Here is a 26,245-nt window from a genome sequence, read left to right on the forward strand (position 1 = left end):
AAAACTTCTGGAATAACTACAGGAGATTTAAAAACCTTATTTAAACGTTTAGATTTAGTATCAGGAGGACCAGAATCCTCTATTTCTAATGCAATTAAGACCTCTTTAAGTAAAGAATAAATTTGATAAATTTATTTCTCTTGTGGTGTATCCAGTCCACGGATTCATCCATTACTTGTGGGATATTCTCCTTCCCAACAGGAAGCTGCAAGAGGACACACACAGCAGAGCTGTCTATATAGCTCTTCCCCTAACTGCCACTCCCAGTCATTCGACCGAAGACAAGCAAGAGAAAGGAGAAACTATAGGGTGCAGTCGTGACTGTAGTTTAAAAATAAAAAACACCTTAAAATGACAGGGCGGGCCGTGGACTGGATACACCACAAGAGAAAACATAATTTATGCTTACCTGATAAATTCCTTTCTTCTGTAGTGTGATCAGTCCACGGGTCATCATTACTTGTGGGATATTAACTGCTCCCCTACAGGAAGTGCAAGAGGATTCACCCAGCAGAGTTGCTATATAGCTCCTCCCCTCTACGTCACCTCCAGTCATTCGACCAAGGACCAACGAGAAAGGAGAAGCCAAGGGTGTAGTGGTGACTGGAGTATAATTTAAAAAATATTTACCTGCCTTAAAAAACAGGGCGGGCCGTGGACTGATCACACTACAGAAGAAAGGAATTTATCAGGTAAGCATAAATTATGTTTTCTTCTGTTAAGTGTGATCAGTCCACGGGTCATCATTACTTGTGGGATACCAATACCAAAGCAAAAGTACACGGATGACGGGAGGGATAGGCAGGCTCTTTATACAGAAGGAACCACTGCCTGAAGAATCTTTCTCCCAAAAATAGCCTCCGAGGAAGCAAAAGTGTCAAATTTGTAAAATTTGGAAAAAGTATGAAGCGAAGACCAAGTTGCAGCCTTGCAAATCTGTTCAACAGAGGCCTCATTCTTAAAGGCCCAAGTGGAAGCCACAGCTCTAGTGGAATGAGCTGTAATTCTTTCAGGAGGCTGCTGTCCAGCAGTCTCATAAGCTAAACGAATTATGCTACGAAGCCAAAAAGAGAGAGAGGTAGCAGAAGCTTTTTGACCTCTCCTCTGACCAGAGTAAACGACAAACAGGGAAGACGTTTGTCGAAAATCTTTAGTTGCCTGTAAATAAAATTTAAGGGCACGAACTACATCCAGATTGTGCAAAAGACGTTCCTTCCTCGAAGAAGGATTTGGGCACAAGGATGGAACAACAATCTCCTGATTGATATTCCTGTTAGTGACTACCTTAGGTAAGAACCCAGGCTTAGTACGCAGAACTACCTTATCCGAGTGAAAAATCAAATAAGGAGAATCACAATGTAAGGCTGATAACTCAGAGACTCTTCGAGCCGAGGAAATAGCCATTAAAAATAGAACTTTCCAAGATAACAACTTTATATCAATGGAATGAAGGGGTTCAAACGGAACACCCTGTAAAACGTTAAGAACAAGGTTTAAACTCCATGGTGGAGCCACAGCTTTAAACACAGGTTTAATCCTGGCCAAAGCCTGACAAAAAGCCTGAACGTCTGGAACTTCTGACAGACGCTTGTGTAACAGAATGGACAGAGCTGAGATCTGTCCCTTTAAGGAACTAGCGGATAACCCCTTTTCTAAACCTTCTTGTAGAAAAGACAATATCCTAGGAATCCTAACCTTACTCCAAGAGTAACCTTTGGATTCGCACCAATATAGGTATTTACGCCATATTTTATGGTAAATCTTTCTGGTGACAGGCTTCCTAGCCTGTATTAAGGTATCAATAACTGACTCAGAAAAACCACGCTTTGATAAGATCAAGCGTTCAATTTCCAAGCAGTCAGCTTCAGAGAAGTTAGATTTTGATGTTTGAAAACACCCTGAATCAGAAGGTCCTGTTTCAGAGGTAACGACCAAGGTGGACAGAATGACATGTCCACCAGATCTGTATACCAAGTCCTGCGTGGCCATGCAGGCGCTATTAGAATCACTGATGCTTTCTCCTGTTTGATTCTGGCAATCAATCGAGGAAGCATCGGGAAAGGTGGAAACACATAAGCCATCCTGAAGGTCCATGGTGCTGTCAAGGCATCTATCAGGACCGCTCCCGGATCCCTGGATCTGGACCCGTAGCGCGGAAGCTTGGCGTTCTGTCGAGACGCCATGAGATCTATCTCTGGTTTGCCCCAACGTGGAAGTATTTGGGCAAAGACCTCTGGATGAAGTTCCCACTCCGGATGAAAAGTCTGACGACTTAAGAAATCCGCCTCCCAGTTCTCCACTCCCGGGATGTGGATTGCAGACAGGTGGCAAGAGTGAGACTCTGCCCAGCGAATTACCTTCGATACTTCCATCATTGCTAGGGAGCTTCTTGTCCCTCCCTGATGGTTGATATAAGCTACAGTCGTGATGTTGTCCGACTGGAACCTGATGAACCCCCGAGTTGCTAACTGGGGCCAAGCCAGAAGAGCATTGAGGACTGCTCTCAATTCCAGAATGTTTATTGGAAGAAGACTCTCCTCCTGATTCCATAGTCCCTGAGCCTTCAGAGAATTCCAGACAGCGCCCCAACCTAGTAGGCTGGCGTCTGTTGTTACAATTGACCAGTCTGGCCTGCTGAATGGCATTCCCCTGGACAGATGTGGCCGATAAAGCCACCATAGAAGAGAATTTCTGGTCTCTTGAATGGAATGAAGGACACGGCATGCATTTTGAAGTTTTGTTAACCTGTCCTCTGTCAGGTAAATCTTCATTTCTACAGAATCTATCAGAGTCCCCAGGAAGGGAACTCTTGTGAGTGGAAAGAGAGAACTTTTCTCTTCGTTCACTTTCCATCCATGCGACCTTAGAAATGCCAGTACTATCTCTGTATGAGATTTGGCAGTTTGAAAGCTTGAAGCTTGTATCAGTATGTCGTCTAAGTACGGAGCTACTGAAATTCCTCGCGGTCTTAGTACCGCCAGAAGAGTGCCCAGAACCTTTGTGAAGATTCTTGGAGCCGTAGCCAGTCCGAATGGAAGAGCTACAAACTGGTAATGCCTGTCTAAAAAGGCAAACCTTAGATACCGGTAATGACTTCTGAGAATCGGTATGTGAAGGTAAGCATCCTTTAAATCCACTGTGGTCAAGTACTGACCCTCTTGGATCATGGGCAAAATTGTTCGAATAGTTTCCATCTTGAACGATGGAACTCTTAGGAATTTGTTTAGGATCTTTAAATCCAAGATTGGCCTGAAGGTTCCCTCTTTTTGGGAACTACAACAGATTTGAGTAAAACCCTTGTCCTTGTTCCAACCGCGGAACTGGATGGATCACTCCCATTAATAAAAGATCTTGTACGCAGCGTAGAAACGCTTCCTTCTTTGTTAGGTTTGTTGACAACCTTGACAGATGAAATCTCCCTCTTGGGGGAGAGGATTTGAAGTCCAGAAGGTATCCCTGAGATATGATCTCTAACGCCCAGGGATCCTGAACATCTCTTGCCCAAGCCTGGGCGAAGAGGGAAAGTCTGCCCCCCACTAGATCCGGTCCCGGATCGGGGGCCCTCAATTCATGCTGTCTTAGGGGCAGCAGCAGGTTTTCTGGCCTGTTTGCCCCTGTTCCAGGACTGGTTAGGTTTCCAGCCTTGTCTGTAGCGAGCAACAGCTCCTTCCTGTTTTGGTGCAGAGGAAGTTGATGCTGCTCCTGCTTTGAAATTACGAAAGGAACGAAAATTGGACTGTCTAGCCTTGGCTTTGGCCTTGTCCTGAGGCAGGGCATGACCTTTACCTCCTGTAATGTCATCAATAATCTCTTTCAAGCCGGGCCCGAATAAGGTCTGCCCTTTGAAAGGAATATTAAGCAATTTAGATTTAGACGTAACATCAGCTGACCAGGATTTTAGCCACAGAGCTCTGCGTGCCTGAATGGCGAATCCTGAATTTTTAGCCGCAAGTTTAGTTAAATGTACTACGGCATCTGAAATAAATGAATTAGCTAACTTAAGGAATTTAAGTTTGTGTGTGATGTCATCTAGTGTGGATGATTGAAGTGTCTCTTCCAGAGACTCAAACCAAAATGCTGCTGCAGCCGTGACAGGCGCAATACATGCAAGAGGTTGCAATATAAACCCTTGTTGAACAAACATTTTCTTAAGGTAACCCTCTAATTTTTTATCCATTGGATCTGAAAAAGCACAGCTATCCTCCACTGGGATAGTGGTACGCTTAGCTAAAGTAGAAACTGCTCCCTCCACCTTAGGGACCATTTGCCATAAGTCCCGTGTGGCGGCGTCTATTGGAAACATTTTTCTGAATATAGGAGGGGGTGAGAAAGGCACACCGGGTCTATCCCACTCCTTAGTAACAATGTCAGTAAGTCTCTTAGGTATAGGAAAAACGTCAGTACTCGTCGGTACCGCAAAATATTTATCCAACCTACACATTTTTTCTGGGATTGCAACTGTGTTACAATCATTCAGAGCCGCTAATACCTCCCCTAGTAACACACGGAGGTTCTCAAGCTTAAATTTAAAATTTGAAATGTCTGAGTCCAGTTTATTTGGATCAGAACCGTCACCCACAGAATGAAGCTCTCCGTCTTCACGTTCTGCAAACTGTGACGCAGTATCAGACATGGCCCTTGCATTATCAGCGCACTCTGTTCTCATCCCAGAGTGATCACGTTTACCTCTTAGTTCTGGAGGTAGCCAAAACTTCAGTCATAACAGTAGCCATATCTTGTAATGTGATTTGTAATGGCCGCCCAGATGCACTCGGCGCTACAATATCACGCACCTCCTGAGCGGGAGATGCAGGTACTGACACGTGAGGCGAGTTAGTCGGCATAACTCTCCCCTCGTTGTTTGGTGAAATATGTTCAATTTGTACAGATTGACTATTTTTTAAAGTAGCATCAATACATTTAGTACATAAATTTCTATTGGGCTCCACTTTGGCATTAACACATATAGCACAGAGATATTCCTCTGAATCAGACATGTTTAACACACTAGCAAATAAACAGCAACTTGGAAATACTTTTCAAAGTAATTTACAAATAATATGAAAACGAACTGTGCCTTTAAGAAGCACAGAAAATATTATAACAGATAAAATAATTAAGTTATAGCATCAATCTTTGTCAGAATATACAGTTTTAGCAAAGGATTGTTCCCCTCAGCAAATGATAACTAACCCAGGCAGCAGAAAAAAATACACAAATAAACGTTTTTTATATCACAGTCAATACAATCAGCACAGCTCTGCTGTGAATGATTACTTCCCTCAAAAAAGACTCTTGAGATCCCTGAACTCTGTAGAGATGAACCGGATCATGCAGGAAGAAAATGAACCTCTGACTGAGTTTTTCTGATGCATAGTGAAAGCACCAAAATGGCCCCTCCCCCACACACATAACAGTGAGAGGGATCAGTGAACTGCTCTAATTTAAATCAAAACTATTGCCAAGTGGAAAAAAAGTGCCCAAAACATTTTTTCACCCAGTACCTCAGAGAAAAAAACGTTTTTACATGCCAGCAAAAAAACGTTTTACCTCAATAATTAATTGTCATTTAAAACCTATTGCAAGTCCCTGCAAAATAGGTTAAGTCTATGTATACAGTTTAAAAGCCAGAGAAGTACCATTTCCCAGAAAACTGAAGTGTAAAATATACATACATGACAGCCTGATATCAGCTACATCTACTGCATTCAAGGCTGAGTTTACATTATAACGGTATGGCAGGATTTTCTCATCAATTCCATGTCAGAAAATAATAAAACTGCTACATACCTCTTTGCAGATTAATCTGCCTGCTGTCCCCTGATCTGAAGTTTACCTCTCCTCAGATGGCCGAGAAACAGCAATATGATCTTAACTACTCCGGCTAAAATCATAGAAAAACTCAGGTAGATTCTTCTTCAAATTCTACCAGAGAAGGAATAACACACTCCGGTGCTATTATAAAATAACAAACTTTTGATTGAAGATATAAAAACTAAATATATCACCATAGTCCTCTCACACATCCTATCTAGTCGTTGGGTGCAAGAGAATGACTGGGGGTGACGTAGAGGGGAGGAGCTATATAGCAACTCTGCTGGGTGAATCCTCTTGCACTTCCTGTAGGGGAGCAGTTAATATCCCACAAGTAATGATGACCCGTGGACTGATCACACTTAACAGAAGAAATAAATGTATCAGGTAAGCATAAATTTTGTTTTCTCTTGTAAGGTGTATCCAGTCCACGGATTCATCCATTACTTGTGGGATACCAATACCAAAGCTATAGGACATGGATGAAGGGAGGGACAAGGCAGGCGCTTAAACGGAAGGCACCACTGCCTGCAAGACCTTTCTCCCAAAAATAGCCTCCGAAGAAGCAAAAGTATCAAATTTGTAGAATTTAGAAAAAGTATGAAGCGAAGACCAAGTTGCCGCCTTACAAATCTGTTCAACAGAAGCCTCATTCTTAAAAGCCCATGTGGAAGCTACCGCTCTAGTGGAATGAGCTGTAATTCTTACAGGAGGCTGCTGGCCAGCAGTCTCATAAGCTAAGCGGATTATACTTCTTAGCCAAAGAGAAGTTGCCGAAGCCTTTTGGCCTCTCCTCTGTCCAGAGTAGACCACAAACCAAGCAGATGTTCGACGAAAATCCTTCGTAGCTTGTAAATAAAATTTTAAAGCACGAACCACATCAAGATTGTGTAATAAACGTTCCTTCTTTGAAGAAGGATTAGGACATAGTGAAGGAACAACAATCTCCTGATTGATATTTTTATTAGATACCACCTTAGGAAGAAAACCAGGTTTGGTACGTAACACTACCTTATCTGCATGGAAAATGAGATAAGGGGAATCACATTGTAAAGCAGATAACTCCGAAACTCTTCGAGCCGAGGAGATAGCTACTAAAAACAGAACTTTCCAAGATAAAAGTTTAATATCTATGGAATGCAAAGGTTCGAACGGAACCCCTTGCAGAACCTTAAGAACTAAATTTAAACTCCATGGTGGAGCAACAGGTTTAAACACAGGCTTGATTCTAACTAAAACCTGACAAAACGCCTGAACATCTGGAGTATCCGCCAGACGCTTGTGCAAAAGAATAGACAGAGCAGAAATCTGTCCCCTTAAGGAACTAGCTGACAATCCCTTCTCCAATCCTTCTTGGAGAAAAGATAATATCCTAGGAATCCTGACCTTACTCCATGAGTAACCTTTGGATTCACACCAATGAAGATATCTACACCATATCTTATGATAGATTTTCCTAGTGACCGGCTTTCGAGCCTGAATTAAAGTGTCAATGACCGACTCAGAGAAACCACGCTTTGATAAAATCAAGCGTTCAATCTCCAAGCAGTCAGACGCAGAGAAATTAGATTTGGATGGTTGAAAGGACCCTGAAGTAGAAGGTCCTGCCTCAGCTGCAGAGTCCATGGTGGAAGGGATGACATGTCCACCAGATCTGCATACCAAGTCCTGCGTGGCCACGCAGGTGCCATCAAAATCACCGAAGCTCTCTCCTGCTTGATCAGACGAGGGAGCAGAGGAAACGGTGGAAACACATAAGCCAGGTTGAAGGACCAAGGCGCTGCTAGAGCATCTATCAGCGCTGCCTTGGGATCCCTGGACCTGGATCCGTAACAAGAAAGCTTGGCGTTCTGACGAGACGCCATGAGATCCAGTTCTGGTTTGCCCCAAAGTTGAATCAACTGTGCAAATACCTCTGGATGGAGTTCCCACTCCCCCGGATGAAAAGTCTGCCGACTTAGAAAATCCGCCTCCCAGTTCTCTACTCCTGGGATATGGATAGCTGATAGATGGCAAGAGTGAACCTCTGCCCATAGAATTATTTTTGAAACCTCCAACATTGCTAGGGAACTCCTTGTTCCCCCTTGATGGTTGACGTAGGCTACAGTTGTGATATTGTCTGACTGAAATCTGATGAACCTGATCGCAGCAAGCTGAGGCCAAGCCTGAAGAGCATTGAATATCACTCTTAGTTCCAGAATGTTTATCGGAAGGAGTGCCTCCTCCTGAATCCACGAGCCCTGAGCCTTCAGGGAGTTCCAGACTGCACCCCAGCCCAGAAGGCTGGCATCTGTCGTTACTATTGTCCAATCTGGCCTGCGGAAGGTCATACCCTTGGACAGATGGACCCGAGATAGCCACCAGAGAAGAGAATCCCTGGTCTCTTGATCCAGATTTAGTAGAGGGGACAAATCTGTGTAATCCCCATTCCACTGACTGAGCATGCACAGTTGCAGCGGTCTGAGATGTAGGCGGGCAAACGGCACTATGTCCATTGCCGCTACCATTAAGCCGATTACTTCCATACACTGAGCCACTGAAGGGCGAGAAGTGGAATAAAGAACACGTCAGGAATTTAGAAGTTTTGACAACCTGGCCTCTGTCAGGTAAATCTTCATTTCTACAGAATCTATCAGAGTTCCTAGGAAGGAAACTCTTGTGAGAGGGGATAGAGAACTCTTTTCTTCGTTCACCTTCCCCCCATGAGACCTCAGGAATGCCAGAACAATGTCCATATGGGACCTGGCGATTTGAAAATTCGACGCTTGTATCAGAATGTCGTCTAGGTAAGGGGCTACTGCTATACCCCGCGGCCTTAGGACCGCTAGGAGTGACCCCAGAACCTTCGTAAAGATTCTTGGTGCCGTGGCTAACCCAAAGGGAAGAGCCACAAACTGGTAATGCCTGTCTAGGAAGGCGAACCTGAGAAACCGATGATGATCTCTGTGTATCGGAATGTGAAGATAACCATCCTTTAAGTCCACGGTAGTCATATATTGACCCTCCTGGATCATAGGTAGGATGGTTCGAATAGTCTCCATCTTGAAGGATGGGACCCTGAGAAATTTGTTTAAGATCTTGAGATCTAAGATTGGTCTGAATGTTCCCTCTTTCTTGGAAACTACAAACAGATTTGAATAGAAGCCTTGCCCCTGTCCCTCCTTTGGAACTGGGTGGATCACTCCCATAACTAGGAGGTCTTGAACACAATGTAAGAATGCCTCTCTCTTTATCTGGTTTGCAGATAATTGTGAGAGATGAAATCTCCCTTTTGGGGAAGAAGCTTTGAAATCCAAAAGATATCCCTGGGACACAATTTCCAACGCCTAGGGATCCTGGACATCTCTTGCCCAAGCCTGGGCGAAGAGAGAAAGTCTGCCCCCTACTAGATCCGTTTCCGGATCAGGGGCTCATCCTTCATGCTGTCTTAGAGGCAGCAGCAGGTTTTTTGGCCTGCTTTCCCTTGTTCCAAGCCTGGTTAGGTCTCCAGACCGGCTTGGACTGGGCAAAATTTCCCTCTTGTTTTGTATTAGAGGAAGTTGAAGCTGCGCCACTCTTGAAGTTTCGAAAGGAACGAAAATTAGTCTGTTTGGTCCTTAATTTGTTGGACCTATCCCGAGGAAGGGCGTGACCTTTTCCTCCAGTAATATCAGAAATGATCTCCTTCAGTCCAAGCCCGAATAGGGTCTGCCCCTTGAAGGGAATGTTGAGAAGCTTAGACTTTGAAGTAACGTCAGCTGACCAGGATTTAAGCCATAGCGCCCTACGCGCCTGAATAGCAAAACCTGAATTTTTAGCCGTTAGCTTGGTTAAATGAACAACGGCGTCAGAAACAAACGAATTGGCTAGCTTAAGCCTCTTCTAGAGACTCAAACCAGAAGGCCGCAGCAGCAGTGACTGGGGCAATGCATGCAAGAGGCTGGAGAATAAAACCTTGTTGAATAAAAATTTTCTTAAGGTAACCCTCTAATTTTTTGTCCATTGGATCTAGAAAAGCACAACTGTCCTCGACAGGGATAGTTGTACGCTTCGCTAGGGTAGAGACTGCTCCCTCCACCTTAGGGACCGTTTGCCACAAGTCCCGTGTAGCGGCATCTATAGGAAACATCTTTTTAAAAACAGGGGGGGAGAGAACGGTACACCTGGTCTATCCCATTCCTTAGTAATAATTTCTGAAAACCTCTTAGGGATTGGAAAAACATCAGTGTAAACAGGCACTGCATAGTACGCGCTAGATGTACTTGGCGTCCCCTGAGCGGGAATTATAGGTTCTGACACGTGGGGAGAGTTAGTCGGCACAACTTCCCCCTTGTCAATTTCCTCTGGTGATAAATCTTTTAAAGCCAGAATATGGTCTCTATAATTTATAGTAAGATCAGTGCATTTGGTACACATTCTAAGAGGGGGTTCCACAATGGCTTCTAAACATAATGAACAAGGAGTTTCCTCTATGTCAGACATGTTTAACAGACTAGTAATGAGACCAGCAAGCTTGAAAAACAATTTAATAAATGTGAAAAAGCAGAATATAAAAAACGGTACTGTGCCTTTAAGGGAAAAAAACAATCACATAAACTGCAAAACAGTGAAAAAAAGCAGTAAACTCTACGAAATTTTTACAGTGTGTATAATAGACTAAAATAGCATTGCACCCACATGCAAATGGATGATTAACCCCTCAGGCTCAAAAACGAATCAGAAAAACGATAAAACCGTTATAAACAGTCACAAACAAACTGCCAAAGCTCTACTGTGGCTCCTACCTGCCCTTAAAACGACTTTTGTAGCAACAAAAACCCTTTACAGAGATCCTATATGTCAGGGGACTCCTTCAGGGAAGCTGGATGTCTCAGACTGCAAAAACAACTGCGCAATTAGAGCGCGAAAATAGGCCCCTCCCACCATGCACTCAAAGTGAAAGGGCCATAAATAACTACTCCTAGGAGAAATCTAATCAGCCATGTGGAAAACAAGGCCCCAAATAAAGATTTATCACCTTCAGTAAAAAAACGTTTTTTATATCTCATGCAAACGTTTTACATACTAAGTAATAAGAGCAATAAACATGAATATGAATATTACCCTTTACTGCAAGCATGATGCCAGTCGTTTGTTAAATCACTGTAATCAGGCTTACCTTAAATATATCAGGCACTGTCAGCATTTTCTAGACCTTATCATCTCTCCAGAAAAAAATATACTGAACATACCTCAGAGCAGGTAATCCTGCCAGCCATTCCCCCAGCTGAAGTTTTCCCATACTCTTCAGTTATGTGTGAGAACAGCAGTGGACCTTAGTTACAACCTGCTAAGATCATCAAAAATCTCAGGCAGAACTCTTCTTCTAATTTCTGCCTGAGGTAAAAACAGTACAACGCCGGTACCGTTTAAAAATAACAAACTTTTGATTGAAGATAAACTACACTAATTCACCACATATCTCTTGATACTTCCTTTCTTGTCGAGAGCTGCAAGAGAATGACTGGGAGTGGCAGTTAGGGGAGGAGCTATATAGACAGCTCTGCTGTGGGTGTCCTCTTGCAGCTTCCTGTTGGGAAGGAGAATATCCCACAAGTAATGGATGAATCCGTGGACTGGATACACCTTACAAGAGAAAGTAGATCCCTTAGGCTTAAGCTTCTTATCCTGTGGTAGGAAATCTCCCTTGCCTCCCGTAACCGTGGATATGATCACGTCCAATCCTGGACCGAACAAGATCTTTCCCTGAAATGGAAGGGATAGCAGTCTAGACTTAGGGGTCATGTCCGCAGACCATGAAGGCTAATACAGAAAAACCTGACACCTTAGTGTTCAGGTGAATAATTTGCATATTGGCACCACAAATAAAAGAATTAGCGACCCTCAAGGCCTTAATTCTCTCCTGTATCTCGTCGAGGGGAGTCTCCCTCTCGACCATGTCAGACAGAGCTTTGCACCAATAAGTCGCAGCTCCAGCAACCGCAGCTACCGCCGCTGAAGAACAAACCCTGTATGTTGAAACATCTTTCTTAACATGTTCTCTAACTTTTTATCCTTGGGCTCTTTAAACGACAAACTATCCTCAAGAGGAATCGTTGTCCGCTTCGGGAGCGTAGAGATAGCACCATGCACCTTAGGGACAGTCCCCCATAGCTCGAGCTGAGAGTCCGGGACGGGGATAAGCTTCTTAAAGGAAGAAGGGGAAAAGGAAAAACCTAATCTCTCCCATTCATTCTTAATAATGTTAGCCATTTTAACAGGAACCGGGAAGGTCTGAGGCACCACCCTGTCCTCATATACTTTATCAAGCTTAGGAATCAAAGGTTCCTCTGGCAGCTTCGGTTCCAGAACCTCGAGGGTAGCAAGCACTTGCTTCAGCAAAAAGCGCAAATTTTCCATCCTAAATCGAAAGTCAGGCTCCTCTGCAGTCGGAGCTTTAGATGACAGACTCCGACCCAGAAGGAACGTCCTCCGAAGAACCCAGAGGTAGAAGGCTCAGTAGTACTAGAGATCCTTTGCCATGACTTTATCAAGGCATGTGGAACATAGTTGAGCAGGCGGATCTACCGGAACCTCCTCACAAGAAACACAATTACTAGACTTAGTTGAAGAGGGAGTACCCTCTAACACGCCAGAGTCCTCCATAGCTTACGGCTTTATTACAGACTAGTTATAAATATAAAAAAATGGCACCTTTATAACCTCCAATGTCCGGGGCACTCACCGCCTCCTATGACCCGGACCACAGAAACCGTTTCGTCTCCTGCACCGCCGGTCAAGCAGGAAGTTGAGTAGGCCACACGCGATCAGAAGGAATGACTTGCAGGACCGTCCCTGCACTAGGGAGAAAACACGCCAAATCTGCCACACAAATACTCCTGGAAGTGAAACTAAAGTCCACTCATTGCCAGAGCCTCATCTCACACATGTCGCAGCAGTGACACAATAAACAATATTATGTATAAACCACTCCTGTTAAATAATCCCCCTACCAGGGATATTAACCCTTGATTCTATAACCCCTTAATGACCACAGCACTTTTCCATTTTCTGTCCGTTTGGGACCAAGGCTATTTTTACATTTTTGCGGTGTTTGTGTTTAGCTGTAATTTTCCTCTTACTCATTTACTGTACCCACACATATTATATACCGTTTTTCTCGCCATGAAATGGACTTTCTAAAGATACCATTATTTTCATCATATCTTATAATTTACTATGAAAAAAAATATAAAATATGAGGAAAAATTGAAAAAAAATACACTTTTTCTAACTTTGACCCCCAAAATCTGTTACATATCTACAACCACCAAAAAACACCTATGCTAAATAGTTTCTAAATTTTGTCCTGAGTTTAGAAATACCCAATGTTTACATGTTCTTTGCTTTTTTTGCAAGTTATAGGGCCATAAATACAAATAGCACTTTGCTATTTCCAAACCATTTTTTTTTCAAAATTAGCGCTAGCTACATTAGAACACTGATATCTTTCAGGAATCTCTGAATATCCATTGACATGTATATATTTTTTTTTAGTAGACAACCCAAAGTATTGATCTAGGCCCATTTTGGTATATTTCATGCCACCATTTCACCGCCAAATGCGATCAAATAAAAAAAATTGTTCACTTTTTCACAATTTTTTTCACAAACTTTAGGTTTCTCACTGAAATTATTTACAAACAGCTTGTGCAATTATGGCACAAATGGTTGTAAATTCTTCTCTGGGATCCCCTTTGTTCAGAAATAGCAGACTTATATGGCTTTGGTGTTGCTTTTTGGTAATTAGAAGGCCACTAAATGCCACTGCGCACCACACGTGTATTATGCCCAGCAGCGAAGGGGTTAATTAGGGAGCATGTAGGGAGCTTTTTGGGGTAATTTTAGCTTTAGTGTAGTAGACAACCCCAAGTATTGATCTAGGCCCATTTTGGTATATTTCATGCCACCATTTCACCGCCAAATGCGATCAAATTAAAAAAAACGTTAAATTTTTCACAATTTTAGGTTTCTCACTGAAATCATTTACAAACAGCTTGTGCAGTTATGGCACAAATGGTTGTAAATGCTTCTCTGGGATCCCCTTTGTTCAGAAATAGCAGACATATATGGCTTTGGCGTTCCTTTTTGGTATTTAGAAGGCAGCTAAATGCCGCTGCGCATCACACGTGTATTATGGCTAGCAGTGAAGGGGTTAATTAGGTAGCTTGTAGGGAGCTTGCAGGGTTAATATCACATTTAGTGTAGAGCTCAGCCTCCCACCTGAAACATCAGGCTCTCTTCCCTCCCCCACAATTGTCCCCGCCATCTTAAGTACTGGCAGAAAGTCTGCCAGTACTAAAATAAAAGCTATATTTGTTGTTTTTTTGTGTTTTTTAAAAAGCATATTTGCATATGCTGCTGTGTACTATCCCCCCCTTAGCCCCCAACCTCACTGATCCCCCCCAAACAGCTCTATAACCCTCCCACTCTAACTTAATCTGCGCCATCTTGGGTACTGGCAGCTGTCTGCCAGTACCCAGTTTAGAAGAAAATATGTTTTTTTTTTAATTTTTATTAAAATTTTCTGTAGTGTAGCTTCCCCCCACACAAAACCAACCCCCCATCCCTCCAAGATCTCTTTTTGTGCTTTTGCACAAACAAGATTTGAGCATTTTTTCCTAACAATATTTTCCATAGTGTAGCGGTTCCCACCCGCTCCCGCCCGTGCACGCGCCCGCCCGCCAACCTCCGTGCACGCACGCGCCCCCGCCCCCTAACAGTCCCGCCTCCGATCCCGCCCCCTTGATGTCACAGGACACACCGATGGCCGCCCACCCGCCTCCCACCCACCAACGATACCGGCCATCGATGTCCGGTGCAGAGAGGGCCACAGAGTGGCTCTCTCTGCATCGGATGGCCATGTAAGGTTATTGCAGGATGCCTCCATATCGAGGCATCACTGCAATAACCGGAAAGCAGCTGGAAGCGAGCAGGATCGCTTCCAGCTGCTTTCCACACCGAGGACGTGCAGGGTACGTGCTCAGGCGTTAACTACCTTTTTTTTGAGGACGTACCCTGCACGTCCTCGGTCATTAAGGGGATAAAGATAAAAGGTATCACACTGTGACCCTGTCTTCTGCTTTATCATTATGTGTATAAAAAAATGAAACAATCTTACCAGAATCTATGCCGTGGAACAGGAACACGGCCTCTCAAGTGTGACAGTGTAGTAGCATCGCTCCTGACATGGACTTGAGTGTAGAAAGCAGGCAGCGAAACTCGTCAACGCCGATTGCTTAGGAGCTGTTAAAATGAGTCGGGATGGTTTCGCAGAAAGACTCTCCCTGCATCTCAGGACTCTAACTTTCACCCAAGCTCTAACTGAGAGGCTGACAGGACTACTTAAAACTCCAGTCCCATCCCGAAGAGTAGTACCCTCCATAAGAGACTACTCCGAAATCTTCTGACACTTCTCTGCCAACCTCCTGTGACGAAAGGCAAAGAATGACTGGGGGAGGTATTTAAGCCTTTGGTTGGGGTGTCTTTGCCTCCTCCTGGTGGCCAGGTTCAGTATTTCCCACAAGTAATGAATGAAGCAGTGGACTCTCCTCCCCTTTAGATGGAAATTTGTATTTCTTTCATGTAATTGGTAATTGGAGTCCATGAGCTAGTGACGTATGGGATATACAATCCTACCAGGAGGGGCAAAGTTTCCCAAACCTCAAAATGCCTATAAATACACCCCTCACCACACCCACAATTCAGTTTTACAAACTTTGTCTCCTATGTAGGTGGAGTTTGTGCTAAGATTTCTACATTGATATGCGCTTCTTAGCATTTTGAAGCCCGATTCCTCTCAGAGTACAGCGAATGTCAGAGGGATGTGAAGGGAGTATCATCTATTGAATGCAATGGTTTTCCTCACGGGAAATCTATTTCATAGGTTCTCTGTTATCGGTCGTAGAGATTCATCTCCTACCTCCCTTTTCAGATCGACGATATACTCTCATAAACCATTACCTCTACTGATAACTGTTTCAGTACTGGTTTGGCCATCTGCTATATGTGGATGGGTGTCTTTTTGGTATGTTTTTTATTACTTAAGACACCCCAGCTATGGTTTGGCACTTTATGCATTTATATAAAGTCCTAAATATATGTATTGTCCTTGTGCAGACTGTCAGTTTCATATTTGGGAAAATAAACATATTAAGAAATATTTTTTCTTACCTGGGGTTTAGTCTTTTTTCAAATTGACTACATTTTTCTTGCAAATTGCGGGCAGTATTAGGCCTGCGGGTGCGCCAAATGCTATTCCTGGCGCAATAATTTTTTGGCGCAAAAGTACGTCCGTTGACGCAAGTTCGTCATTTCTGGCGTCGTAGTTGACGCCGAGTCCTTACACAGGGTTGCGTCGTTAGTGACGCGAGTGTGTCATTTCCGGATGTTGTTGGCGCCAAAAAATGTTCAGTTACGTTGTGTGTCATACTTGGCGCCAAAAATTTTCATTAATTTAATACCCCATTGCTATTTGCCTCTTGCCTTTTTCTATGTCAGAGGGCTATGCTATTTGCATTTTTTCCCATTCCTGAACCTGTCATATAAGGAAATTGATAATTTTGCTTTATATGTTGTTTTCTCTTTTACATTTTGCAAGATGTCTCAATCTGATCCTGTCTCAGAAGTATCTGTTGGAACTTTGCTGCCTGACATCGGTTCTACCAAAGCTAAGTGCATTTATTGTAAGATTGTGGAAATTATGTCTCCGAATGTCTTTTGTAATAGTTGTCATGATAAACTTTTACATGCAGATAATGTGTCCATCAGTAATAGTACATTTCCGGTTGCAGTTCCTTCAACTTCTAATGTACATGATATACCTATGAATTTTAAAGAATTTGTTACTGATTCTATTCAGAAGGCTTTGTCTGAATTTCCGCCTTCTAATAAACGTAAAAGGTCTTTTAAAACTTCTCATAAAGTTGATGAAATTTCAAATGACCGATAACATAATGATTTATCCTCCTCTGATGAGGATCTATCTGATGCAGAAGATCCATCCTCAGATATTGACACTGACAAATCTACTTATTTATTTAAAATAGAGTATATTCGTTCTTTGTTAAAAGAAGTTTTAATTACTTTGGATATTGAGGAAGCCAGTCCTCTTGACGTTAAGACTAGTAAGCGTTTAAATGCTGTTTTTAAACCTCCTGTGGTTACTCCAGAGGTTTTTACTATTCCTGATGCTATTTCTGATATGATTTCTAAGGAATGGAATAAGCCGGGTACGTTTTTAATTCCTTCTTCAAGGTTTAAAAAATTGTATCCTTTACCAGCAATTTCAATAGAGTTTTGGGAAAAGATCCCCAAAGTTGATGGGGCTATTTCTACTCTTGCTAAACGTACCACTATTCCTATGGAAGATAGTACTTCTTTTAAAGATCATTTAGATAGGAAACTTGAATCTTATCTAAGGAAAGCCTATTTATATTCAGGTCATCTTCCAAGGCCTGCAAATTCTTTGGCTGATGTTGCGGCTGCATCAACTTTTTGGTTAGAGAATTTAGCGCAACAAGAATTGGATTCTGACATATCTAGCATTGTTCGCTCATTGCAACATGCTAATCATTTTATTTGTGATGCCATTTTTGATATTATCAAAATTGATGATAGATCCATGTCTTTAGCTATTTTAGCTAGAAGAGCTTTGTGACTTAAATCTTGGAATGCTGATATGACATCTAAGTCTAGATTGCTATCTCTTTCTTTCCAAGGTAATAATTTATTTGGTTCTCAGCTGGATTCTATTATTTCAACTGTTACTGGGGGGAAGGGAGTTTTTTTGCCTCAGGATAAAAGACCTAAGGGTAAATCTAAGGCTTCTAATCGTTTTCGTTCCTTTCGTCAAAATAAGGAACAAAAACCAAATCCTAACCACAAGGAATCTGTTTCCAACTGAAAGCCTTTCTCAAATTGGAATAAATCCAAGCCTTTTAAGAAACCAAAGTCAGCCCCTAAGTCTGCATGAAGGTGCGGCCCTCATTCCAGCTCAGCTGGTAGGGGGCAGATTAAGGTTTTTCAAGGATGTTTGGATAAATTCTGTCCAAAATCAATGGATTCAGAGCATTGTCTCTCAGGGGTACCGAATAGGATTCAGAGTAAGACCTCTTGTGAGATTTTCTCTCGCGCATCCCAGCAAATCCAGTAAAAGCTCAGGCTTTCCTGAAATGTGTTTCAGACCTGGAGTTATCAGGGGTAATCATGCCAGTTCCTTTTCAGGAACAAGGTCTGGGGTTTTATTCAAATCTATTCATTGTCCCAAAGAAGGAAAATTCATTCAGACCAGTTCTGGATCTGAAAATTTTGAATCGTTATGTAAGAGTACCAACTTTAAAATTTTTGACTATAAGGACTATTCTGCGTTTTGTTCAGCAAGGGTATTAGTTCCTGAGATTCTCTTTTCTAGACAAGCATTACCAATTTGTTGCTCTTCCATTTGGCCTAGCAACAGCTCCATGAATCTTTTCAAAGGTTCTCGGTGCCCTACTCTCTGTAATCAGAAAGCAGGGTATTGCAGTGTTTCCTTATTTGGACAATATCTTGGTACTAGCTCAGTCTTTACGTTCTGCAAAATCTCACACGAATCAACTAGTGTTGTTTCTTCGAAAACATGGTTGGAGGATCAATTTAGCAAAAAGTTTCTTGATTCCTCAGACAAGGGTCACCTTTTTAGGTTTCCAGATAGATTCAGTGTCCATGACTGTCTCTAACAGACAAGAGACGTTTGAAATTGGTTGCAGCCTGTCGGCACCTTCAGTCTCAGTCATTCCCTTCAGTGGCTATGTGCATGGAAGTTTTAGGTCTCATGACTGCAGCATCGGACGCGATTCCTTTTGCTAGTTTTCACATGAGACCTCTCCAGCTTTGTATGCTGAATCAATGGTGCAGGGATTATACAAAGATATCACAATTAATATCCTTAAATCCCAATGTTCGACACTCTCAGATGTGGTGGTTAAATCACCAGCGTTTAGATCAAGGGGCTTCTTTTGTTCGCCCAACCTGGACTGTGATCACTACAGATGCAAGTCTTTCAGGTTGGGGAGCTGTTTGGGGATCTCTGACAGCACAAGGGGTTTGGAAATCTCAAGAGGCGAGATTACCAATCAATATTTTAGAACTCCGTGCAATTCTCAGAGCTCTTCAGTTTTGGCCTCTGTTGAAGAGAGAACCGTTCATTTGTTTTCAGACAGACAATATCACAACAGTGGCATATGTCAATCATCAGGGTGGGACTCACAGTCCCCAAGCTATGAAAGAAGTATCTCTGATACTTGCTTGGGCGGAATCCAGTTCCTGTCTAATTTCTGAGGTTCATATCCCAGGTGTAGACAATTGGGAGGCGGATTATCTCAGCCGTCAGACTTTACATCCGGGGGAATGGTCCCTCCATCCAGATGTGTTTTCTCAGATTGCTCAGATGTGGGGTCTTCCAGAGATAGATCTGATGGCCTCTCATCTAAACAAGAAACTTCCCAGATACCTGTCCAGGTATTTTCATGCGGAAGCAGTGGATGCACGGACACTTCCTTGGTGTTATCATCCTGCTTATATTTTCCAGCCTCTAGTTCTTCTTCCAAGAGTGATCTCCAAAATCATCATGGAACAATCGTTTGTGTTGCTGGTGGCTCCAGCATGGCCTCACAGGTTTTGGTATGCGGATCTTGTTCAGATGTCCAGTTGGAAACCTTGGCCACTTCCATTAAGGCCGGACCTACTATCTCAAGGTCCGTTTTTCCATCAGGATCTCAAATCATTAAATTTGAAGGTATGGAAATTGAACGCTTAGTGCTAAGTCATAGAGGTTTCTCTGACTCAGTGATTAATACTATGTTACAAGCTCGTAAATCTGTCTCTAGAAAGATTTATTATCGAGTTTGGAAGACTAACATTTCATGGTTTTCTTCTCATAAATTCTCCTGGCATTCTTTTAGAATTCCTAGAATTTTACAGTTTCTTCAGGATGGTTTGGAAAAGGGTTTTGTCTGCAAGTTCTTTGAAGGGACAAATCTCTGCTCTTTCTGTTTTATTTCACATAAAGATTGCTATACTTCCTGATATTCACTGTTTTGTACAGGTTTTAGTTCGTATTAAGCCTGTCATTAAATCAATCTCTCCTCCTTGGAGTCTTAATTTGGTTTTGAGGGCATTACAGGCTCCTCCATTTGAGCCTATGCATTCTTTGGACATTAAACTACTTTCTTGGAAAGTGTAGTTCCTTTTGACCATCTCTTCTGCTAGAAGAGTTTCTGAGCTATCTGCTCTTTCTTGTGAATCTCCTTTTCTGATTTTTCATCAGGATAAGGCGGTTTTGCGGACTTCATTTAAATTTTTACCTAAGGTTGTGAATTCTAACAACATTAGTAGAGAAATTGTTGTCCCTTCCTTGTGTCCTAATCCTAAGAATTCTTTTGAGAGATCTTTACATTCTTTGGATGTGGCGAGAGCTTTGAAATATGTTGAAGCTACTAAAGATTTCAGGAAGGCTTCTAGTCTATTTGTTATATTTTCTGGTCCTAGGAAAGGTCAGAAGGCCTCTGCTATTTCCTTGGCTTCTTGGTTAAAGCTTTTGATTCATCAAGCTTATTTGGAGTCGGGTCAGGCCCCACCTTAGAGAATTACAGCTCATTCTACTAGATCAGTCTCCACTTCATGGGCTTTTAAGAATGAAGCTTCAGTTGATCAGATTTGCAAAGCGGCAACTTGGTCCTCTTTGCATACATTTACTAAATTCTACCGTTTTGATGCATTTGCTTCTTCAGAAGCAGTTTTTGGTAGAAAAGTTCTTCAGGCAGCTGTTTCAGTTTGATTATTCTGCTGATGTTTTAAGATATTTTGGGTTGTGGATTATTTTTTCAGCGGAAAATGGCTGTTGTTTATTTTTATCCCTCCCTCTCTAGTGACTCTTGAGTGGAGTTCCACATCTTGGGTATTGATATCCCATACGCCACTAGCTCATGGACTCTTGCCAATTACATGAAAGAAAACATAATGTAAGAATTTACCTGATTTATTAATTTCTTTCATATTGGCAAGAGTCCATGAGGCCCACCCTTTTTATGGTGGTTATGATTTTTTTGTCTAAAGCACAATTATTTCCAAATTAGTTTGTTGATGCTTTCTACTCCTTTCTTTATCACCCCACTACTTGGCTATTCGTTAAACTGAATTGTGGGTGTGGTGAGGGGTGTATTTATAGGCATTTTGAGGTTTGGGAAACTTTGCCCCTCCTGGTAGGATTGTATATCCCATACGTCACTAGCTCATGGACTCTTGCCAATATGAAAGAAATTAATTTATCAGGTAAATTCTTACATAAATTATGTTTTATAAGTACAAAATACAAAGTGTAATTGTTGTTTTATCGTAAAATGTACAGAACATGGGCAAATATGAAATTGTCTCTCTAATCCCAGTGTAATTATCTAAATATTTCCACCTTACAGATCTCGCTGTTTTTTCTCACAAACTAAAATACACAAAAATACTTAAATACTCGAATAGAAAAACACACGTAAAGGAAAATAGAGGTGATTGTAAGATGTTATACACAGAAAGCAGCGTAATGCGTTTTTTTGATGCAGGATTTAATTTATAACGTGCGCCCCCTGCTCACTACTAACCCAGTGAAGTTTCCCTTTTCATGGGACTCCAATTACTTTCTATAGGAGACATCTCACCACTCGCAGGAACTGAAACTTTTTAAAGATAATTCCACAAGACCTGCGAGGGTCGGCATGAAAAGACGGTGTATGATCCGGCGAAATTTAGATAATCAGACCCAAAATGTGATCGGCTAGTACCCAGTAGTGCATTGCTGCATTTTCAACAAACAATACCAAGAGAATGTAGCAAACTTAATAGAATTAAATTGTTTAAAATTGTTTCTGAATCTGAATCATGAAAACAAATTATGGATTTGCTAAGATCTTAGAGAGCGGATCTACTACAGGAATCAGAGTACGAGAATATCAGGACGGAGTGAGCCGCTGCTTACTTCTACAATTAGATCCTCATGAAGGATACACGAGCACATCGCTAGTCTCATGTCCCTCCAACTTTAAAAATTAAGATATTTCCAGCCTAACCCTGCTTCATATCTACTTGTAACAAGCCTAACCCTGCTACATATCTACTTGTGTAGCAAGCCTAGCTCTGCTACATATCTACTTGTGTAACAAGCCTAACCCTGCTTCATATCTACTTGTGTAACAAGCCTAACCCTGCTTCATATCTACTTGTGTAACAAGCCTAACCCTGCTTCATATCTACTCGTGTAACAAGCCCAACCCTGCTACATATCTACTTGTGTAACAAGCCCAACCCTGCTACATATCTACTTGTGTAACAAGCCTAACCCTGCTACATATCTATTTGTGTAACAAGCCTAACCCTGCTTCATATCTACTAGTGTAACAAGCCTAACGCTGCTTCATATCTACTCGTGTAACAAGCCTAACCCTGCTATATATCTACTTGTGTAACAAGCCTAACCCTGCTACATATCTACCCATGTAACAAGCCTAACCCTGCTACATATCTACCCGTGTAACAAGCCTAACCCTGCTACATATCTACCCGTGTAACAAGCCTAACCCTGCTACATATCTACTTGTGTAACAAGCCTAACCCTGCTTCATATCAACTTGTGTAACAAGCCTAACCTTGCTTCATATCTACTTGTAACAAGCCTAACACTGCTTCATATCTACTTGTGTAACAAGCCTAACCCTGCTTCATATCTACTTGTGTAACAAGCCTAACCCTGCTTCATATCTACTTGTAATAAGCCTAACCCTGCTACATATCTACTTGTGTAACAAGCCTAACCCTGCTACATATCTACTTGTGTAACAAGCCTAACCCTGCTACATATCTACTTGTGTAACAAGCCTAGCCCTGCTACATATCTACTCGTATAACAAGCCTAACCCTGCTACATATCTACTTGTGTAACAAGCCTAACCCTGCTTCATATCTACTTGTGTAACAAGCCTAACCCTGCTACATATCTACTTGTGTAACAAGCCTAACCCTGCTTCATATCTACTTGTGTAACAAGCCTAACCCTGCTACATATCTACTTGTGTAACAAGCCTAACCCTGCTTTATATATACTTGTGTAACAAGCCTAACCCTGCTACATATCTACTTGTAACAAGCCTAAACCTGCTTCATATCTACTCGTGTAATAAGCCTAACCTATCATTTCTACTTGAGTAACAAGCTTAACCTTGCTTCATATTTACTGGTTTAACAAGCATAACCCTGCTTCATATCTACTTGTGTAACAAGCCTAACCTTCCATCATTTCTACTTGTGTAACAAGCCTAGATTGTCTCCTCCAAATACGTCAAGTGGTGGGGAGTTTAGCTATTGAATAACAATTTCAGCAAACAAAGTCAAAATGTATTCAAAACATACTCTGTAATTATAAGGTTTTTACAGTAACCTAATATACTAAGTGTTTACTGACGCATTAAAGGGACAGTCTACTTCAGAATTGTTATTGCTTAAAAAGATAGATAATCCCTTTATTACCCATTCCCCAGTTTTGCACAACCAACACTGTTATATTAACACACTTTTTACTTTTATTTTTCCTGTGATTACCATGTATCTAAACCTCTAAAGATTTATTTCAGTGCTATTTACAGACTTGCAGTTTTGCCAATCAGTGCCGACTCTTAAATAACTCCAAGGGAGTGAGCACAATATTAAAGATCATTGTCTATTAACATGTAACAGAGGATATTTCACATGCACTACAGTTTTACAAATGAACATTATTGTCCGTCACACAGCCAGTAATCAGTCAGAATACTGAGATTTTAATCAGGTTCAATATGAATTTTAAACCTTTTCAGGAGAGGCAAAAAAACAAACCTAGGAAACATCTGTAACAGGACACTAAGTAGCGCTCGTTGTTACTGGGATTTATGTAGCTGTATAGAACACACCCACCTGCCAGTCTGAGAAGCCATCACTGCATTAATTGTGTCCACTCCGATCCCCATGATGTTAATAATCGCTTGTCCTGCCTCTGTGCTGGTCAAGCTGAAGATGCACAGCTGCTGTAGACTAGGGGCAGAGCTGAAACACACGAGGGGGACACGCGATGCATTAGAGATATCAGTCCCAAACGAATTCAATACAGCACGTCATTTCTAAATTATCCACAACATAAAACACTGTGTTTAAGCTCTGCAAAGGGGTTAAACACACAGGTAAAGTCCTGCTTGGGAGCTACAGGCTGGGCAGCTAATCACAAGTGTAGTCACACAACTCTGCCAATCCCCAGCTATGTATTGCTGTTCTCAAATGAGACTTTACCTATGTGTTTAATAAACACATTATTATGGAAGGTGAGTAATGCAAGAATCGCAGGCACTAACATATTAGTGTGCCCCTAAAGAGACATAAAACCCAAAAATGTTTTCTTTCATGGAGTGCACTGACCTGACAAAGAGGGGGAGCCTCAAAACGTGTTGTCTTTTGTCATATAGTCTGGCCAAACTTAAAGGGATATGAAACCCAAACATTTCTACTTAAAGGGACACTCAATCAATATTAAACTCTCATGATTCAGATAGAGCAGCCATTTTAAACAACTTTCCAATTTACTTCCATTAACAAAATGTGCACAGTATTTTTATGTCACCAGCTCCTACTGAGCATGTGCAAGAATAAGTGTATATGCATTTGTGAATGGCTGATGGCTGTCACATGGTACGTGTATGCATTTGTGATTGGCTGATGGCTGTCACATGGTACAGGGGGAGTTGAAAAAGAACTTTTAAAATTGTCAGAAAAAAACAAAATTTATGCTTACCTGATAAATTCCTTTCTCCTGTAGTGTGGTCAGTCCACGGGTCATCATTACTTCTGGGATATTAACTCCTCCCCAACAGGAAGTGCAAGAGGATTCACCCAGCAGAGCTGCTATATAGCTCCTCCCCTCTACGTCACCTCCAGTCATTCGACCAAGGACCAACGAGAAAGGAGAAGCCAAAGGGTGTAGTGGTGACTGGAGTATAATTCAAATTTTTTTTACCTGCCATAAAAAACAGGGCGGGCCGTGGACTGACCACACTACAGGAGAAAGGAGTTTATCAGGTAAGCATAAATTTTGTTTTCTCCTGTTAAGTGTGGTCAGTCCACGGGTCATCATTACTTCTGGGATACCAATACCAAAGCTAAAGTACACAGATGACGGGAGGGACAGGCAGGCTCTTTATACGGAAGGAACCACTGCCTGAAGAACCTTTCTCCCAAAAACAGCCTCCGAAGAAGCAAAAGTGTCAAATTTGTAAAATTTGGAAAAAGTATGAAGAGAAGACCAAGTTGCAGCCTTGCAAATCTGTTCAACAGAAGCCTCATTCTTAAAGGCCCAAGTGGAAGCCACAGCTCTAGTAGAATGTGCTGTAATTCTTTCAGGAGGCTGCTGTCCAGCAGTCTCATAGGCTAACCGTATTATGCTACGAAGCCAAAAAGAGAGAGAGGTAGCCGAAGCTTTTTGACCTCTCCTCTGACCAGAATAAACGACAAACAGGGAAGACGTTTGTCGAAAATCCTTAGTTGCCTGTAGATAAAATTTTAGGGCACGAACTACATCTAGATTGTGTAGCAGACGTTCCTTCTTCGAAGAAGGATTAGGACACAAAGATGGAACCACAATCTCTTGATTGATATTCCTGTTAGTGACCACCTTAGGTAGGAACCCAGGTTTAGTACGCAGAACTACCTTGTCTGAATGAAAAATCAGATAAGGAGAATCACAATGTAAGGCAGATAACTCAGAGACTCTACGAGCCGAGGAAATCACCATTAAAAACAGAACTTTCCAAGATAACAGCTTGATATCAATGGAATGAAGGGGTTCAAATGGAACACCCTGTAAAACATTAAGAACTAAGTTCAAACTCCATGGTGGAGCAACAGTTTTAAACACAGGCTTGATCCTAGCTAAAGCCTGACAAAAAGCTTGAACGTCCGGAACTTCTGACAGACGTTTGTGTAAAAGAATGGACAGAGCTGAAATCTGTCCCTTTAAGGAACTAGCGGATAAACCCTTTTCTAAACCTTCTTGTAGAAAAGACAATATCCTTGGAATCCTAACCTTACTCCATGAGTAACTCTTGGATTCGCACCAATATAAGTATTTGCGCCATATCTTATGGTAAATCTTTCTGGTAACAGGCTTCCTAGCCTGTATTAAGGTATCAATAACTGACTCAGAAAAACCACGTTTTGAAAAAATCAAGCGTTCAATTTCCAAGCAGTCAGCTTCAGAGAAATTAGATTTTGATGTTTGAAGGGACCCTGGATCAGAAGGTCCTGTTTCAGAGGTAGAGACCAAGGTGGACAGGATGACATGTCCACTAGATCTGCATACCAAGTCCTGCGT

The 26,245-nt window shown here is 42.0% G+C and overlaps 1 protein-coding gene across 1 annotated transcript in view; it reads right to left on the minus strand.

Moving 5' to 3' along the window:
- NUP188 (nucleoporin 188) overlaps positions 1-26,245 on the minus strand; it is a gene marked incomplete in the record, with an annotated part of 235,410 nt that overhangs the window by 73,777 nt on the left and 135,388 nt on the right. The window contains 1 exon segment of the mRNA XM_053696185.1: positions 23,803-23,931. Within this exon segment, the coding sequence (XP_053552160.1) occupies positions 23,803-23,931 (129 nt within the window).

Source organism: Bombina bombina, chromosome 12, assembly GCF_027579735.1.
Source record: "Bombina bombina isolate aBomBom1 chromosome 12, aBomBom1.pri, whole genome shotgun sequence".
NCBI classification, from domain to species: domain Eukaryota; kingdom Metazoa; phylum Chordata; class Amphibia; order Anura; family Bombinatoridae; genus Bombina; species Bombina bombina.